The following is an 18,633-nucleotide window of genomic DNA, read 5'->3' on the forward strand; positions in this document are numbered from 1 at the left end:
AATGAGACACAGAATCCAAAGCAGCGCCGGGCTCCAAGCTGTCAGCACAGAGCTTGACATGGGTTCAAACTCACAAACTGAGATCATGACCTGAGCCGAAGCTGGACACTTAACCGACTGAGCCACCCAGGTACGCTGAAAAATGTTTAAATCAAGAGAAAATAAATTTACAGTTCTCTATCCAAAAAAACCCCACATGTTGGGGCACCTGGGTGGCTTAGTAAGTTAGGCATCTTTCAGCTCAGGTCATGATCTTACGGTTGGTGGGTTCAAGTCCCACATCAGTCTCTGTGCTGTGTTGCCTTCTCTGCCCCTCCCCTGCTCGTGTGTGCGCACTCAAAAGTAAACGTATAAAAAAATCCACATGTAAGTGGACCTAATGCTGTTTTGGGGTTAACTGAAATATCTTTATGCAGTTCCTAATTCCATAGGATCACATGGAGATCTTTTCATTTAAAGGGGATGCCTTTGTGTGCCCCTTCTGCCCATCAAATGGGTTTTCTGAGTATCTGGGTAGAGTAGAACCTAAGCAGGTTTTAAAAGTGATTTTGAAGTGCATTGTGCCCTAGGAAAATGGTATCTTAGGTATCTGAGACATTGGGGATATACTTAATTCTAGGAAACATTTTTCTAGAGACTGGCATGTAGAAAGAATTCAGTTGCCATTGGCCACTTTACACATTTTAACAGATTTAAATGATGGAAATATCTTAGACTTAATATATTTGATAGCTCATTAAGCTTGTTTTTAATATGATTTACTTAAGCTTCTGTTTATATCTGTATTGAGTATACCTCTCAAAAGGTATAGAATAGCCAAATCAGTTCTGATGGATTAAGCCAATTAAGGCTTCTATATAGTTTATACTGTATGTACAGTTCATTTCTTTGTAATGGTCCCCTGAAGTATTTTTAAACCCCATTAATGTGGAACCAAAGCTCAGAGGTAAAGTTTAAGGTAACCATAATAAAATCCACTAAATTGAGCCTGAAAGCAGTGTGTTGTGGGGATTATATTTCATAAATGTTTAGACCCCTGGCGTATATCGAATGCTGTTGTAAAGAGGTCCTTCATTTTTGAAGCCCCAGGGGTAAGAGTACTACATAACCACAGTGGGGAGTTGAGCACCTACTACAATATCACTATTCAGAGAACACAGACTGGGGGTAATGGTAGAGAACCTCTAGACAAATAAATTATAAACAAGGACCAAGTCAATACAAAACTTTCTTATTAAAAAAACTTTGAGGCCAACGTTGAAAGCATGGTTTGTACACATTTTTGGAAAGACAAAGTGAGTACAACCAAATATATTAAAATGGTTTCAATTACCAGCATTGAAACAAAATTAGTGCAAAAGAAAGCCAAATACAGTTGCACAGATAGTAGCGCTTATCTTGAAAGTGAACTTGATTTGTAACTTCTCCCATTACCCAAGTGAAAAGTGAGAACTTGGGCTTTTGTCTCTGGTTTAGTATGATACATTCAACTTTTCTGTTGCATGTGAGAACAAAAATCATACTAGCATCACAGCGTCACAGCAGAAGTGCCCATTTCAGCCAATCTGATGAAAGTGAAACAGCAAGTCACAGCATTGAGGGAACTAATGTACAGATGCCCTATACCACTGATGGGATCCAACTGATAATTCTCTTAAAAAATAAACAAATGCTTGAGGGTTGCATCAGTTCCCCTGGCCACAGTTGTGGTTGTCAGGTTGCTTATCCAGATACCCAGCTTGTAAAATACGCTCAAAATGAATTGGACTGAAATGAGCATTGAAGGGCTGACCCCTACAAAACGGGTCCAGGCTTTGGTATGGCTGACTTCTCTCAGCAAACCGCTATCTTGCTACACATTATTCAGCTTGAGTTCAGGCTGTGATGGGCGGCTCATTTCAAAAGTTTTGAGACTGTATTGATTGGTCTTGGCGTTTTCAAGTTTGGATTTAATGTCCAGTGGCTTTTCAAAAAAGTTTACTAATGACTGTTCAGTCAGAAGTGAAGCTAAAATATGTTCAAGGGAGACAGTCCAGTCCCCTCCTGCCTCTTCAGGAAATGTCCGGGAGCCCTGGGGAATCTTCTCAGTGTTGGTGTCTGCAAAAACCGAGTCCTGCTCTGGAGAAAGAGCTGAAGCCCGCAGCTCCTCCCCACCTTCCTGGGAGCAGCTTCCAGAGCTACTGCTCCGCTGCCCCACTTCCCCAATCTGTAGCAGCAGAGTGGTGACTGTGGCAATGGCTTGATACAAATCATTTTCTTCTGGATCTTCATGGAACATGCTGTACAAAGTTTTACAGAACTGGATAAATTCTCTCTGAAATTAAAAAATACATAGCAACATAACCAGGATAGAAGTATATATATATTTTTTTTACTTAAAAGTTCTTGGAGAAACCTACAGAGTAGTCTTTGAAGCAAATAAGATAGTTTGCCTTTCTACTCAGGAAAGTATTACCAACAGTAACTCAGGGAATTTTACCAAACTCTTAGAAGTGTGCTCTTTGTTTATACACCAACTATTAAGAAATCTGTGCACCCTAGAGGACAGTGTCGCACACCTTTAATCCAAATCAACTTGTTGAAATAGATTCAAAAGCTGTAGAGACTTGTTTACAATGATGTTTAATCTAGGATTTACAATAGAGAAAATGTTGGATGTTTAAATATTACAGCTAGGGGCGCCTGGGTGGCTCAGTCAGTTAAGCATTTGGCTCAGGTCATGATCTCACAGTTCGTGAGTTTGACCCCTGCGTCGGGCTCTGCTGACATCTCAGAGCCTGGAGTCTGTCTTCAGACTGTGTCTCCCTCTCTCTCAAAAATGAAATATTTAAAAAAAAAAAAAAATGTGACTAAGATGATGGCTTATTCATCTGATAGGATACCAGGTAGGAACTTAAAGCTGTAAAATGAAGCAAAACAGTGATGCCCGATGCGTTTTCAAAATATATGCACGCTGCTGCTCAAACAGAGAATCTAATGTGATGAAAGGCACGTCTAGTGGGATTTAGCTATACACTTACTCTAGGAATAGGAACATGGTTGAGACCTAATTTAATTTGGGAAAGGGGTGCCTGGGTGGCTCAGTTGGTTAAGCTTCTGACTCTGGATATCAGCTCAGGTCCTGATTTCATGATTTGTGAGATTGAGCCCCACACCGGGCTCTGCTGACACTGCAAAAACCTGCTTGGGATCCTTCCTCTGCCTCTCTCGAAATAAACTTAGTTGATATCCTGTGTATCAGAATGTTAGTACTGGTAGCCCTGGGTGATGAGATTTAACTGGTTTTCTAAAGTGAGGTAGAGTTGACATACAGCATTGAAATGTGACTATATTCAAGAAGGAGAATGAAAATTTGAAAGCAACTCCCCAACAAAGTAGAGCAACATTTCTGAAGTATTCTAAGAAATGTGTATGCCATGTATTCTGTGGTCAAAAGTGACCAAGAAACACTGCATGCTAAATTCTACTCTTAAAGGCTCACAGTCCACATCAGCACCAAAAAGATCGATATCCTATAATAAAGGAATATTTCCAACTGAAAGCCTACATTGCCTAAACTTTGGGAGGAATCCTTTAAATATTTCCCTCTTTTAGTCACCACAGTGTTTGGCTCATGGCAGTTACAAGATCCTTTAAGTTTTGGAAGTCGAGGGGCCCAGTTCAACTCTTAAGCTTACCTCTGAACAAACTGGCAAAATGGTTAATTCTCTGCACAGAATAAGATTCATACCTGGCTCATTTTGGGCAACTCTTTCTCAGTTTTATCTTTTTCTTTGGCTAAATCCTTAATCATCTGCTTGAGCTGTTTCTGATAATCAATTGCATCACCTTAAGAAACAGAAAACAATATATACTTTAAAACTCAGGGAAAGCAAAAACGAACAATGTAGAATGGGGTAGTGACGGTGGGGCGCCACCAAACATGTTTTAAACGAACTGAAAATAGAGTTCTACAGCTGATGAATGGAGTGGTAGCTGCATGACTTCTCTTGCTCCAAAAGAACCCCTCAAATCTTGGGCAAGAGGTGGTAGGGTCGAGGGGCAGTCCCTTAACACACTGCCACTTGAAAACTTTCTGGCCTCTGGAAGCAATAGGCTGTTGATTCACAGTAGGTAGGGCGGGACTAGGTAAGTACAGCTTTTAAGAGCTGTGAAGTGGCTTCTAACAACTGCAGGGAAGTTAATGAGATACATACCATTTGACTTCCCAAAAACCAGCGGTCTTGATGTCGACAGTAGAGGATTCTTTAATGGGGACTGGCTGTCTCGATCATTTTCAGTGAGTGCTTTAAAAAAAATTACATTGAACAAATTATTGCATGTTAAGCAAACCCAACCATAATTTTAGCTTTTTATGTAATTAAGAACTAAAGGCTAAGCCAATAGCAACCACTCCCTCCCCACCCCCTGTGGGCTGCAGGGACTCTGAACCCATGTGTACACCAAGCACTGTCTAGATACCCAGTAGTGAAAACAACACACCACATAAAGCTTTTTTCTGGGTTTACGTAGACATAATTTTAATTAATGAAATACAAATTCATAGGACATTGCTGATACCTGGAGAAACAAGGTAGTAAAATCTTATTTTCTAAAATTTAAAATATGTGTCTGAATATACATACACACAAATTCTAGAAATATACAACTAAATTTCTGGGTGGTGAGATTAGCATTTTAAACTTCATGGCATCATTTTCCATAGCATATACTAAGTTTCAAAAAAAACAAAATTACTGAATCCAAAGCATTTTATCATTGCTAGTTTTCTTGAAATACACAAAAATAGTCCTACCAGAATCATTATACTATTGATAATAGAAAATGGCACAGCTGTTTTGAAAAACAATCTGGCAGTTCATCAAAAAGTAAAGCACAGAGTTAACCATTTGACCCAGAAATTCTACTGTTACGTATATACCAGAGGGAAATGAAAACCTACCCACTCAAACTTATGCACAAATACTTATAGAAGCATTGTTCACAAGAGCCAAGAATAACCCATGTTCAACTGATGAGGGAATTAGGACATAATTATCAAATGGAGTATCAAATTCAGTCATAAAAGGTGTAAGCATGGAGACAGGCTACAACATGGAAACAGTGAAAGCCGCACACAAAATGGCAAATTGCATTATTCCATTTATAGGAGAAATCTAAAACAGGCAATTCTATAAAGACAGAAGGCAGTGCAAAATGGATTGGTAGCAAAAGGGTATGGACCTTTTTAGAGTGATGAAAATTCGTAAAATTATGATGATGGTTGTTTAAAAATACTAAAAATCAATGGGTTTTGTACACTTTAGATAAATGCACTATATGGTATGGAAACTACAGATCAAAAAGCTCTTATAAAAAACAATTACAGGGGTGCCTGGGTGGCTCAGTGGGTTAAGCCTCTTGACTCTTAATTTCAGCTCAAGGTCTATCTCACAGTTTGTGAGATGGAGCCCCACATCCAGCTCTGTGCTGACGGCACAGAGCCTCCTTGGGATTCTCTCCCTCCCCTGCATGTAAGTGCACTCGCTCTTTCAAAATAAATTTAAAAAAAAAAAAACAATTATAAAGAATTACGGACACAGGATCCTCATACTTTGCCACTCACAGAATAAAGGCAAAATCCAGTTGTAATACAACAAATATCCCCAAGATGGCACCAAAGCCTTGATAAGGTACTTCCTTCCTACTGGGGTTTGGGGGGTGGAAGTGGTTTAGGGTTTAGTTCTGGGGGGTTTTCTTAACAGATGTTAAGTCATTTTTCCAGGCTTGTACAAAAATTCTACACAGTGGCACATGAGAGCATCCACTCATTGAACACAAGGAAGATTATAAACCCTGGAAGGTACTTAGGGCAGTCATGATGGAAGCTTTTTTAGGTAATAGCTGCTAGATGTCAAGAGGATACTGGATCTCTAATGCCTCAAAGAGGTGAAATGTGTACACAAGCCACTAACAAAATGCTCTAACAGAAGAACCAATACACACAAATGTCATGGGAGCATAGAGAGGAATGGTTAATTCAAGAGGAGGGTGAATGTCCAGAAAGGAGACAGATAAACAATCACTGAAGAAAACTCACTGTTAATCTATCAAAAGAAATACAAGGTACAATGCATTAAGAAGTAGTAAAAGTTGTTTACAGTCTTTAAATGTACTTTCCACCTTTTAAAATGAGGTATCTGAACTTTCATGATAAATGTAACATTTTTGCGTTCTGATGTGTAACTTGCAATTCAAGACTATAAATGAATTAAGAGTCATTTCTATTAAAGTTTTCATTGTGTCTCACTTCAGGTACTGTACAAGTTAAAATCTCTTGAAGGATTTACATTTGTTTTTTCTCAAACTTTTATCATAATACGGTAGATAACTTCATGGCTTCAGTAAATGCCACCAGCAGGGAAGTCTCTGTGTCTTCAAGGACTTCGTCATCACCACTGCTATCTTAGTCACCTTTGTAAATGGGATTCTTGTGGAAGGGAAAAGCTGATTCTATTGCCTCTTAGCTCTGGTAGAAGAGTACATACACTACTTTCAAGACAATTTGGTCTTCAGATGCAGTTGAGACACTACAGTCATCAAAATAATACCACTCTCATATTTTTTTCTTGCAAAAACAGAATAGTGCCTTCCTAGCCCTCCACAGTGGTTGAAAACAGCAACCAAATTAGAGCGGCCAGGACTTGCAATTAGATTAATTAGGAATTCCAATATATCCAAGTCTCTTTTAGGAAAACCAACTAAAGTATCCAACTTGGGTCTCAAATATCTAAGAAAATCACTTAAAGGGCGCCTGGGTGGCTCAGTTGGTTAAGCACCTGACTTCTGTTCAGGTCATGACCTCATGGTTTGGTGAATCTGAGCCCATCAGACTCTCTGCTGTCAACGCAGAGCCCACTTCAGATCCTCTGTCGCCCTCTCTGTCCCTCCCTTGTTCCTCTCAAAAGATTAATAAACATTAAAAAATTTTTTAAATGAATGTAAGTTTAAATAAAACACGTGCTGTAAACAAGTCCTGGATGCTATGATCCAATCAATTTTCTTAATGGCTTATTGACAATTTGGGTAATACCAAGGATTTTCAGTACTCAGCTCTTCTAAAAGGTTCAATGCAATACTACAGTTTCATAAAAGATATTTTAGGAGGTTTGTATTCTACACTTCATATTTTTCAAAATCCTTTTTTGGCATTTCCAACACCAATCAAAACAGATCTTCAGTCTAGCTTAAGCTATCACCAAAATGACTGTGCATGGTATAATTTCTAATGTCATTGTCAATGACAGTTGTTAAGCTGCTTCAGTTGTTAAACTAGAATGTAATCTTATTTTTGTATGTCCTGTGAAAAGCTGACCTTTGAATGTTTGCTTCTTATATCATCAATTATCAGCATCATCTCCTCCAAGAGACTATATCCATTCTCTGAGAGTTGTTCTTGATCTTGGCTGGATTCATCACTTAGCTCATCTGTTTCCACTTCACTTGGTGAATCCTTTTCATGTGTGCCATTTGAGCCATTTCCATTAATAATTTGGTCCTTAAGGCAGTGCAGGTGTCTTTCAGTTTCTTGGATTCTAATAGATACTTTGATGTATTAACACATTCTCAAAAGCAGAGTAGTTGACAGAGTTTATCATCAGTATTGTTTTTTAGTGTAACCATAATAAAAGGCTAACCAAAAAGTGGAGAACCAATATGGTGGGTGTAACTTGGGTGCCAAACGTTTCTCTTAGGCAAACCATGGTCATCACATGTTCCATTATCTTTGGTCCTGTTGATGTTAATTTCACACACATTCCATTTCACAATACTGCTAAGGTTTTCATCTGCAGTAACTATAGTGTGAAATCTATGATTGTATATATCCATTCCTATCATCTGATATGCCACTACTCTTGACAAAGCAGACAATGTCACACAAAGATCATGTGTATTTCTACTGTACTGCATAGGTTTAGAAAGTGGATCCATTCTAAGTAAACTTAAAATAGATTTTATCAAGTAACAAAATGGGTCTAACGGTACTGAAATCTTACAATACTCAGGACTTCTTAATATTAATTTTCATGCCACCATTTATATTGAAATAGTTACATGCAATTCCTGATTAGGACTTTTAAACAATGATCTTCTCAAAACAGGCTGTCACTATTAGTGAAAACTATTTGAACAAAAAGCTGGAAGCATCATTACTGAGAATTTGGCTCAAGTGTTTTTTATTTTACATAAAGCATGAGCATCACACAGCTTCTCCCTTACTGACAAATGTAATACTGATTTTTTTGGGGGGGAGCTAATATGACTGGATTTTGAATCCTATTAATATCTGTTACATCAAATATTTAAAAATAAAGCTTTTCCTCTTTTGTACACAGATACTGCTATATTTGTCTATTGTTAGGTTTCAGATTTCAAATTCTAACACTGACTAAACACATCACTGATTAAGCATTTGTAACATCATTCTTGGTTGAATTTTTGCTTTGAATCCATACTTTGTTACTACATGTTAATTTATTTTCATGTGTGCTTTCAATTTTCAATTAAGTTCATTCAGATCTTCAACATGAAATCCTTTCTAAAATAACCATCTTTAACCAAATGGCAAATTGGAATTATCTGTAAGACTTTTTCCTTTTAACTCCACTTCTTGACAAAACCCTTCCTTTGGACAGCAAATTCACTTTTGTGCGTATAAGGCCTCAAAAAGAAACCTATTCATGGAAAGACTGGAGCAGCTCAAATTTTATTAGTTTCAACACTTGAAGATCATTTACTATGGATCCAGACCAGCAGGACCCTTGGGGAGAGCTGCTCTGCAAACATAATGTATTCCCTGAATCTCGGCATTTCTAGGACCTGGGGGTATTATGCTCCTTTACAGAAAGCCTCCGGTGTCTCATTTGTTTGTGCTCATTTACCATTTCCAGTAGAGCATTCTTGGTAGCTTGCTTTGATGCTTCTAACGAATCTAATGTACTTCCAGAAAATGGTTCTTCTGGAAGTCCAATTAGTATAATTCACTGAGCAAAATCACCAATATCTTAGATTTATCAGTCTGCAATGAAAACTCCCAATTTAATAATCTTCTGGAATAATGTTCATCCATATGTCTGTCACCTGATATGGCATTCAATCCTCTGAACTGTTTCTCTTCTATCTCCTCTACTAAACAAACAGTGTTGCAGTCACTATGGAGCCAATAAAGGAGCTCTTCTGGAACTATGAGGCCCTGGGCTTAGCACTTTGCATCAGAAACCTTTGTAAGCAAGCTCACAGAATCCCTTGGCCTCCCATAACACCCTTGCAGAGTTAAAAGCAAGTGCTCTGCACGAGGTGGGTGTGTGAGGCCAGGGGCTACTGTGCTTAGTTTGGTACCAGGCCTCCCTCATCTGGCCAATGAGGCCTTAGTCTCTGAGGGTACAAATTCAAACTTGTAATCCTCAGTATACCTCCTAATTAATTAAGACTTTTCCCCCACTAGTGTGTTTGTCCCACCTTTACTTAAAAAGTTGTTATGATGGGAAGTAAATATTTGTTAAATTTAAATGTAAACTAAATGTACTGTGGATCTTCATGGCCTTAACAAATTGATGCCTAAGTAGGTTTTGGGTTATCTGCATTATTAAGACTTTAACTGCATCAAAAATTCAAATGTTAAATATAGGTAAGCAAAATAACATCAAATATTAATTTCCACTTAATTTAAAAATTTAAATTTGGAGTCATAAAATAAATGTTACAATCCCATATATTCAAAACGTTTTTGAAAAATTGATTTTCAAAAGCCATAAAGGTCTACAAATGTCTGTTAATGAATTAATTAAAACATGTCTTTTAGAAATAAACTTGTAATTGTGAAATAATTCAATATGAAGTTAGATCAAGAATCAAATATCAATCTCAAATGATAATATCAAAAACCAGTAAGTTTAAAGATATATTACACTACAGTCAAATGGGATTTCATTCCCAGAATGTAAGGGCAGTTTAATGTTCCCAAATCAACATGATATGTCATATCAACAAGAGGAAGGATAAAAACCATATGATCATTTCAGTCATTTCAATTCTGCATCAACAGATGCAGAAAAAGCATTTGACAAAGTACAATATTCATTCATGATAAAAATCCTCAACTAGACTTCAAGTAGGTCCAGAGGGAACACACTTCAACAAAACAAAAGCCTTATATGAAAACCCCACAGGTAACATCATACTTTGGGGAAACACTGAGAACTTTCTCCCAAGGTTAGGAACAAAACAAGGATGTCCACTCTCACCACTTTTATGACATAGTACTAGAAATTCTAGCCACAGCAATCAAAGAAATAAAAGGCATCCAAATCAGTAAAGATGAATTCAGACTTTGACTATCTGCAGATGACATCATACATATAGAGACAACCCAAAGGCCACCAAAAAACTACTAGAAACTGATAAATGAATTCAGTAAAGTCATAAGATACAAAATCAGTATACAGAAATATATTGCATTCCTATACATTAATAATGAAGCAGCAAAAAGTGAAATTAAGAAAACAATCCCCAGACCCGGACCAGCTTAGAGGTGGTAAATAATAGCTCTTCAAGTATGTAATAAAAAATGGCCTCCAATACAACTACTTGCAAAAAATGAGAAACAGAATGGAAAGAGTAAAAAAGTAGAAGAGGCAGGGCCTGAAGAATTTGTGGTGAGAACAGAACTGGACCAATGTGTAGTGAATGGGGAAGTAGAGCGTTTCGTAAAGTAGAAGGGATTTACAGATGCTGAAAATACTTGGGAACCTGCAGAAAATTTAGGTTGTCCAGAGTTAATAGAAGCATTTCTTAATTCTCAAAAAGGTGGTAAAGAAAAAGATGGCACAAAAAGAAAATCTTCATCTGACAGTGAATCTGATGATAGCAAGTCAAAGAAGAAAAGAGATGCTTTTGCCAGAGGTCTTAATCTCAAATGAATAATTGGTGCCACAGACAGCAGTGGAGATTTCATGTTTCTCGTGAAATGTAAAGATTCAGATGAGGCAGGCTTGGTGCTGGCAAAAGAGGCAAATATGAAGTGTCCTCAGATTGTAATTGCTTTTTATGAAGACTGACTAACTTGGCATTCTTGTCCAGGAGATAAGCTCAGTAATTGTGTTGCTTTTTATATACATTTATACATATATAAAATCTAGGTCTTGGTTTTTTTTAATTTATTGTGTGAAGAAATACCATTCTAATGAAAATCAAGTTTGATATGTTTGTTTTGAAGTAGTAGTGGGGGAGTGGCTGGGGGATTTTGCATCTATATCACTGGGTACTTAGAACAAATGAAAGCTTTCTGTAGTTGCTTCCTTTATCAGAAAAGAATATTTGAGACCATGGTATATTATTCCTCTGCTTTAGAGAACACCTTTTCTAAACGTTGGGGGAAATCTTCATAGTTGTTACTCAGTCAGAACTTGTGTTTAACTCCTATAGGCCTAAGGACCACTCTGGGGTTTGTTTGGGGTTTTTTTGTGTGTATACTTAAAATACATATGTAAAAGGTTTTCTTTTTTTCTTCTTTTTTTTTTTTAACACTCCCCAAAATAAAAACAGCATTTTATAATCATGGATAAGCTCATGTTTCTGGGATGCCATCATTTTTAGCAACCTAAGAAATAAATCACTTAAATTGACATTTTTCCTAAAGCTGTAACCTTTCTAATTTTGTAATTAATTGGGCAATTTAAAAAAATTATAAGCAATTTAAATGGGACAGTTTGAAAAGCCATATCCAAATCCGTATCTACATTCATACAAATGCAAGTTTATTTGCAAGATCCCTGAAAGGAAAATTTTATCACTACCAACAGTTCCCCACCCAAATGAGAAAACTAGATGTCTAAGTCCTGGTGTGTTTTAATTCAGTAAGCAAAACTTAGTTAAATGGACATTTAAAGCTTCCTTCTAGTGAACCTTTCCTTTTCAAGAAATTGAAATCCCTGTGCTGTAATAACTAAGGGGTCATGATTCAAGGAATGTCTTAACATTTCGTTCATGGAAAGCTAATCATAATCAGATGGTTAGAAATGTTGGCAGTTTAGCACCTTCTGGAATATATGGGGAGACAAACGTCTATAATCTAAATTCCTGACCAGCATGTTGTTTTTGTTTAAACCCCAACTCATTCCTTACATGTAGAGGCTCAATATTCTAAGTATTTGAGTTTACTGGTTCAGCAGAAACCAGGAGAAACAATACCTTTGTAGTCAGTTTGTTATCCAACTATACAGTGTTTATTATAAATACTGGTAAACAGTGGTCAATAGTTTTACATTCCTTTAAAAGAAAAAAGAAAAGAAAAGAATACAATCCCACTTATAATTGCACCAAAAATAAAGATACCTAGGAATAAATTATATCAAGGAAATGAAAGACCGGTACTCCGGAAACTATAAAACGGTGATGAAAGAAATTCAAGAACATGCAAATAAATAGACGTCTCATGCTCATAGTCTGGATGAATATTATTTAAATGTCCATACTACCCAAAGCAATCTACAGATTTAATGCTATCCCTATCAAAATACCAACAGCATTTTTCACAGAACTAGAACAAACAATCTTAAAATTTTTAAAAACCCTGAACAATGAAAGCAATCTTGAAAAAGAAAAACAAAACTGAAGGTATCACAATTCCAGATTTCAAGTTATAGTACAAAGCTATAGTAATCAAAATAGGATGGTACTGGCACGAAAACAGACACATAGGTCAATGGAACAGAATAGAAAACCCAGAAATAAATCCACAATTATATAGTCAATTAATCTTCAACAAAGGAGGAAAGAATATCCAATGGGAAAAAGACAGTCTCTTCAACAAATGGTGTTGGAAAACTGGACTATCTCACCATACACAAAAATAAACTCAAAATGGATTAAAGACTAAATGTGAGACATGAAACCATAAAAATCCTTGAAGACAGCACAGGCAGTAATTTCTCTGACGTCAGCCATAGAAACATTTTTTAGGTATGTCTCCTCAGGCAAGGGAAACAAAAGCAGAAATAAACTGTTGGACTACATCAAAATAAAAAGTTTCTGCACAGCAAAGGAAACAATTATAAAAAAAGGCAGTTTATGGAATGGGAGAAGATATCTGCAAATGATGTAACTGATAAAAGGTAAGTATCCAGGGGCGCCTGGGTGGCTCAGTCAGTTAAATGTCCGACTTTGGCTCAGGCCATGATCTCGCAGTTCGTGGGTTTGAGCCCCACATCGGGCTCTGGGCTGACAGCCAGCTCAGAGCCTGGAGCCTGTTTCAGATTCTGTGTCTCCCTCTCTCTCTGACCCTCCCCTACTCATGCTGTCTCTCTCTCAGAAATAAGTTTTTAAAAAAATTTTTTTTTAATTTTAAAAAAGTTAAAGTATCCAAAATATATAAAGAACTTATTATACAACTCAACCACCCCCCAAAAAATAATCCAATAAAAAAATAATAATCCAATTAAAAAATGAGCACAAGAAATGAACAGACCTTTCTCCAAAGAAGACATCCAGATCCAGATGGCCAACACACACATCAAAAGATTCTGAACATCACTCATCATCAAGGAAATACAAATCAAACCTAAAATGAGCTACCACCTCACATCTGTCAGAATGGCTAAAACCGGCAACACCAGAAACAAGTGTTGGTGAGGATGTGAAGAAAAAGGAACCCTCGTCAACTATTGGTGGGAATGCAAACTAGTGCAGCCACTGTGGAAAACAGTATGGTGGTTTCTCAAAAAATTAAAAATAGAACTATGATCCAGTAATCGCTCTGGTGGATATATACCCTAAAAATACAACACTAATTCAAAGGTATACATGCACCCCTATGGTATAGCAGCATTATCAACAACAGCCAAATTATGGAAGCAACCCAAATGTCCTCTGACTGATGAATGGATAAAGAAGATGTGGTATCGATACATAATGGAATATTACTCAGCTATAAGAAATAATGAAATCTTGTCATTTCAATAACATGGATGGAATTAGAGAGTATAATGCTAAGTGAAATAAGTCTGTCAGAGAAAGACAAATACCGTATGATTTCACTCATGTGGAATTTAAGAAATAAAATAAGGGGCACCTAGGTGGCTCAGTCAGTTAAGCATCCGACTTCAGCTCAGGTCATGATCTCGCAGTTTGTGAGCTCAAGCCCCATGTGGGGCTCTGAAAGATCATAGCCTGGAGCCTGCTTCAGATTCTATGTCTCCCTCTCTCTTGGCCCCTCCCCTGCTCATGCTGTCTCTCAAAAATCAGTAAATGTTAAAAAAAAAAAAAAAAAAGAAAAGAAAAGAAACAAGGGAAAAAAAGAAAACCAAGAAACAGACTCTTAACTATAGAGAACAAACTGATGGTTGTGGGGGGCTGAGCACTGATTAATGTACAGAAGTGTTGAATCACTATATTGTACACCTGATACAGATGATCATGGAAAGAGTGACAGCAATGATAATAAAGGAATAATTACGCATGTCTTCTATGTTGGTAGGAATACATTTGTGAAAAATAAGGGCAAATTCAAGAACAAAAGTCACTAACTTATACTCGCATAAAAGAACTTCACTGATGCTAAGCCGTTTGCAGTAAAATAATAATGAGTCTGTGAGAAGGTGGAGGAGGAGCTGGGTGGTTGCCACAGAATGTTCCCTGGGGATACTGAGCAGCATATATTATATGCCAGTTCAGTAATGGCTCAATTCAGGAAGTGTACCGAAAAAGCCCTCAAATAATGTCCACCCGCATTTCCAACTTTTGTAGAGGTGTGAGCTGTAAAGGCACCAGGATCCCATGGCCCTGACAACCCCCTCCCTGGCCTCCCTTGTTGGGAAGTCCTGTCAGAGCCCCATCCAACGTTAGAACCACATGGCCCTGGGTCCAGAGACCCTCTTGGCATTACTAACCCAACTCTAGGAGTTTCAAAGATCCAAGGAATACCTTACGGTTAAAGCCAAGTATAACCTCATAGGCATCAAAACTGGTTTCTTTGTTCCTGGTTACCAAGGCTGAAACTCAAGGGAAGTAGGGTCTTACCTGCTGGAAAAATGATATGGTCCTTCAAAAGAGGAGGTGAAAATAACCATCCATTAAGGCAACCAGGGTCTACTGCTCCACACATTCCACAGGCCAGCAGTTCCCAACACTAGTGAGTAGGAAACTCTAGAGTGGGGTCCAGGAACCAGTGTTTTAGCAAGCTCTCCAGATGATTCTGATGCAGGCTCAGGTTTGGGAACCACTATCATAGGCCATACACTACAGTACTGAAAATCTGTTACCAGTTACCAGGAACTCCAAACTAGAAACATCTGTGGACTCAAGTCTAGATGAAATTTTAAATGAGAAAAACTTAAGAGTCATGCCCAAATCTTCTTCGTGTCAAAGCAGAACAGAGCCTAAATTATTTCCTTAGTATTTCTTACCTGGAGGAATATGAAGTCTATATAACAGCTTAATTTTCTCATTCATTTCTCCATTATACATAACATCTGCAAAAATAGAAAAGAGATTGAGTATATTCAAATGATTAAAGTACATTTGTCGGGACACAAACTCGCTGTGGGGGAGAGAACTTAGTAAGGTCAATACTTGTTGACCCAATACTTTCTTGCCACTACCCCCAGACACACTATGTTTGAAATGAAAATGTAAAAGGTAGCGATTGGTCACTATTGTCCGGCAAGATAACCTCATGAACTTTGGCCTCATACATTCTGCAAGACTTTAATTTTATGTGCACGAGTTAGGAACGTGGCTCCCAACACGCAGCACCACACCCCTGGCACTGACTGGAGGAGAACAAGGTGCAATGACCTTGTATGTTGAGAGGGTGGGCCCTTCTCAGACTCTTTAAGGAAGCATAAAAGTAGACACGAGAGGAGCCTGCAGAGTGGTTTCTAAAATCACAAAATCCTATCAGGGCCATCCCCGAATATATTTCATCGTGTGGGTCTGCCGGCTCCACAGTCCGCCTTGTCTTGTGTTCAAGGAGTCCCGTCCCAAATTAACTTGCTGTGGTAAAGAACCACACAGTCCTACCGAGACAGCTCACAAATGCTTTGAATTCAATCAGATGATCCATGTTGTCATCCAGGAGCCTGAAAGTCCTTTCAGCGAGGATCTCTGTGTGGGCCCCACAGGTCCAGGGCGAGACAAGCTGAAACAGGTGTGTAAACTGGAGGGCATCTATGCGGTACTGCTCTGCATAGGGCCTGCTGGGGTCATGGCGTGGGACCACAGGCCGGAGCTGCTCCCAGTAACAGCTCATCATGTGTTCTCTCTTAAAATGAGGGAGAGAGGGATCTGTGAGAGATGGTGGCCCCTGGAGGAGGTCACATGCTTACAAGCCACGCTCAACATTGCCCTCTCTCAGGACTCACCTGGCCTTGAAAAATATGTATTGAATAAGCAACGTTATAACACAAATGAAAAAAATTAAAGTACTTACAATCTCTTTACTCTAACCAGACATGTAAAACATTTCCCTTGTTACCTTGTACTTTCTTGCCCACGTGAATATGCTGACCTCTTTTTCTAAGGTTATTTTTTCATGGTAGCAAACCAAACCTAACAAAATTTACCATTTTTAACTATTTTTTAGTGTGCATTTCAGCTGCCACGGTGTTAATTCTAGGAGACCTAATTTTTATTCTGCTGCTGTCTCATAAAATCACAGCTGAAAACGACAAAGTGCTAAACAAATCCACAGGATACAGAAGAAACCAGGAGCACTGGCTGCCTGTCAGGAGGGAAAACGGGTGGGGACCCCAATGTAGAACCAAGTCTTTTTACTGCATACTTGCTTAAATTTTGAATTTTGACCCACGTGAGTATATTAACAATTCAAAAAAACTAGAAGTAAAAACAAACAAAAAAAGGTGACTCAAAGTCTTAGGACTATACCGGGGTGCCTGGGTGGCTTAGTCGGTTAAGCGTCCGACTTTCGCTTAGGTCATGATCTCGCGGTTCGTGGGTTCGAGCCCCGCGTCGGGCTCTGTGCTGACTGCCAGCTCAGAGCCTGGAGCATGTTTCAGATTCTGTATCTCCCTCTCTCTCTGACCCTCCCCTGCTCACGCTGTCTCTCTCTCTCTCCTAGAAATAAATAAAAATACTTAAAAAAAAAAAAAAAGAATATTTAAAAAAAAAAAAAGTCTTAGGACTATACCAACTACGGCAATCAAAACAGGCCCTGTCCCTGAGGCTCGTCTCTTTAGGATCATCTTTTACACCCCTACTAGATCACCTCCCGGGACATCACAACTCATGGAAATGGCTCCCAAGGACTGCAGCGTTGTTCACAATTTCACCGCCCTCCACCCGTAAGAGCGGCACAGACCCAAGTGTGGATGCTGCCATACGTAAGCACATATCCTTGGATGAAAACCAAAATGCCATTTCTAAGTTTATTGTCGTGTTGGTTGGCAGCCAAGTTCTTCAAACAGTCTTTGTAGAATTATGAAAAATGCCACAGGAACTTTTCATTGTGAAACAAAGGTCGCGTGAATTTCCATTCCTAAAAATGCCAGACATACTATGAAATTCCACATACGTTTGTGCATCCCTTGATGCTAAACACCCACAGAATCCTGCCAAGAAAAGTTACAACAAGCAAGCCCAGGACCAATGCAACCAGTTCGCACAGAATCCTACAGGGAAACAAACCATTATGAAAATAGACAACGGACATAATCAGGTGATACAAAGAAGTATACAATTAGCCTTGTGGTACTTAACCTCACTATTGGATAACAAATTGAAAATAAAATGCAATTTTCTACAAGACCAGCAAAATTGTAAAAGATCTATAATGAATGCTGAGTGGGTGTGGAGTGTAGGAAATGGGCACTGTTGGACCTCATTAGTGGAATCTGAATTTTGAAAAAATTAAAACCACTTAGCAACACAGGCTACAGCTTGGTTTGTGCGTCCCTGAGGAACTCTTCCTACAGAAACTGCAGCACTGGTGTCTAGATAAAGGCACAGAGCTGCTCAGGGCAGCAGTTTATAAAGTGGCAAAAAACTGGAAATTTAAATGTGTCTCAATAGGTAAATGGTTAAGTAAATTATGGTTCAGCCCTACAGTCAAACTGTACAGCTATTTTTTTTACTTTTTTAACGTTTTTACTTATTTTTGAGAGAGAGAAACAGAGCACTAGTGGGGGGAGGGAGAGAGGCAGAGACACAGAATCTGAAGCAGGCTCCAGGCTCTGAGCTGTCAGCACAGAGCCCAATGTGGGGCTCAAACTCACAAACTGTGAGATATGACCTGAGCTGGTGGGACGCTTAACTGACTGAGCCACCCAGGTGCCCTGAAACTATACAGCTATTTTTTGAATGAGAAAAGATCTGTATATATTATCTATAAAAATGTCCGTGATATGTGTAGCAACATGGATGGACCTTGAGGGTGTTATGCTGAGCAAAATAAGTCAGGCAGAGAAGGACAGATACCATATGTTTGCACGTATAGGAGGATTAGGAGGAACTTAACGGAGGACCATAGGGGAGAAGAAGGGGAAAAATAAAAAGAGAGAAGGAGAGAAGCAAACCATGAGAGACTCTTGAATGCTGAGAACAAACTGAGGGCTGATGGTGGGGGGGAGGGGAAGGAGGGAG

General features: G+C 38.5%; 1 protein-coding gene and 1 pseudogene across 3 annotated transcripts in view; one reads left to right on the plus strand and one right to left on the minus strand.

Annotated features, from left to right (window-relative positions):
- Positions 1–1,210: 1,210 nt before the first annotated feature.
- The window catches only part of TBC1D8 (TBC1 domain family member 8), a 122,749-nt gene continuing 105,326 nt past the window's right edge, over positions 1,211–18,633 (minus strand). For all 3 annotated transcript variants that reach the window (XM_039253122.1, XM_039253123.1, XM_039253121.1), the window contains 5 exons: positions 16,057–16,297; positions 15,441–15,506; positions 4,197–4,286; positions 3,731–3,828; positions 1,211–2,314 (listed from right to left, as the gene is read on the minus strand). In XM_039253122.1, the coding sequence (XP_039109053.1) occupies positions 1,853–2,314; positions 3,731–3,828; positions 4,197–4,286; positions 15,441–15,506; positions 16,057–16,297 (957 nt within the window). In that variant the 3' untranslated portion in view covers positions 1,211–1,852. The remainder of the gene's footprint in view (positions 2,315–3,730; positions 3,829–4,196; positions 4,287–15,440; positions 15,507–16,056; positions 16,298–18,633) is intronic.
- On the plus strand, positions 10,475–11,517 carry LOC120245899 (annotated as a pseudogene).

Source organism: Hyaena hyaena, unplaced genomic scaffold (assembly GCF_003009895.1).
Source record: "Hyaena hyaena isolate Hyena2069 unplaced genomic scaffold, ASM300989v1 scaffold_438, whole genome shotgun sequence".
In the NCBI taxonomy this organism is placed as follows: domain Eukaryota; kingdom Metazoa; phylum Chordata; class Mammalia; order Carnivora; family Hyaenidae; genus Hyaena; species Hyaena hyaena.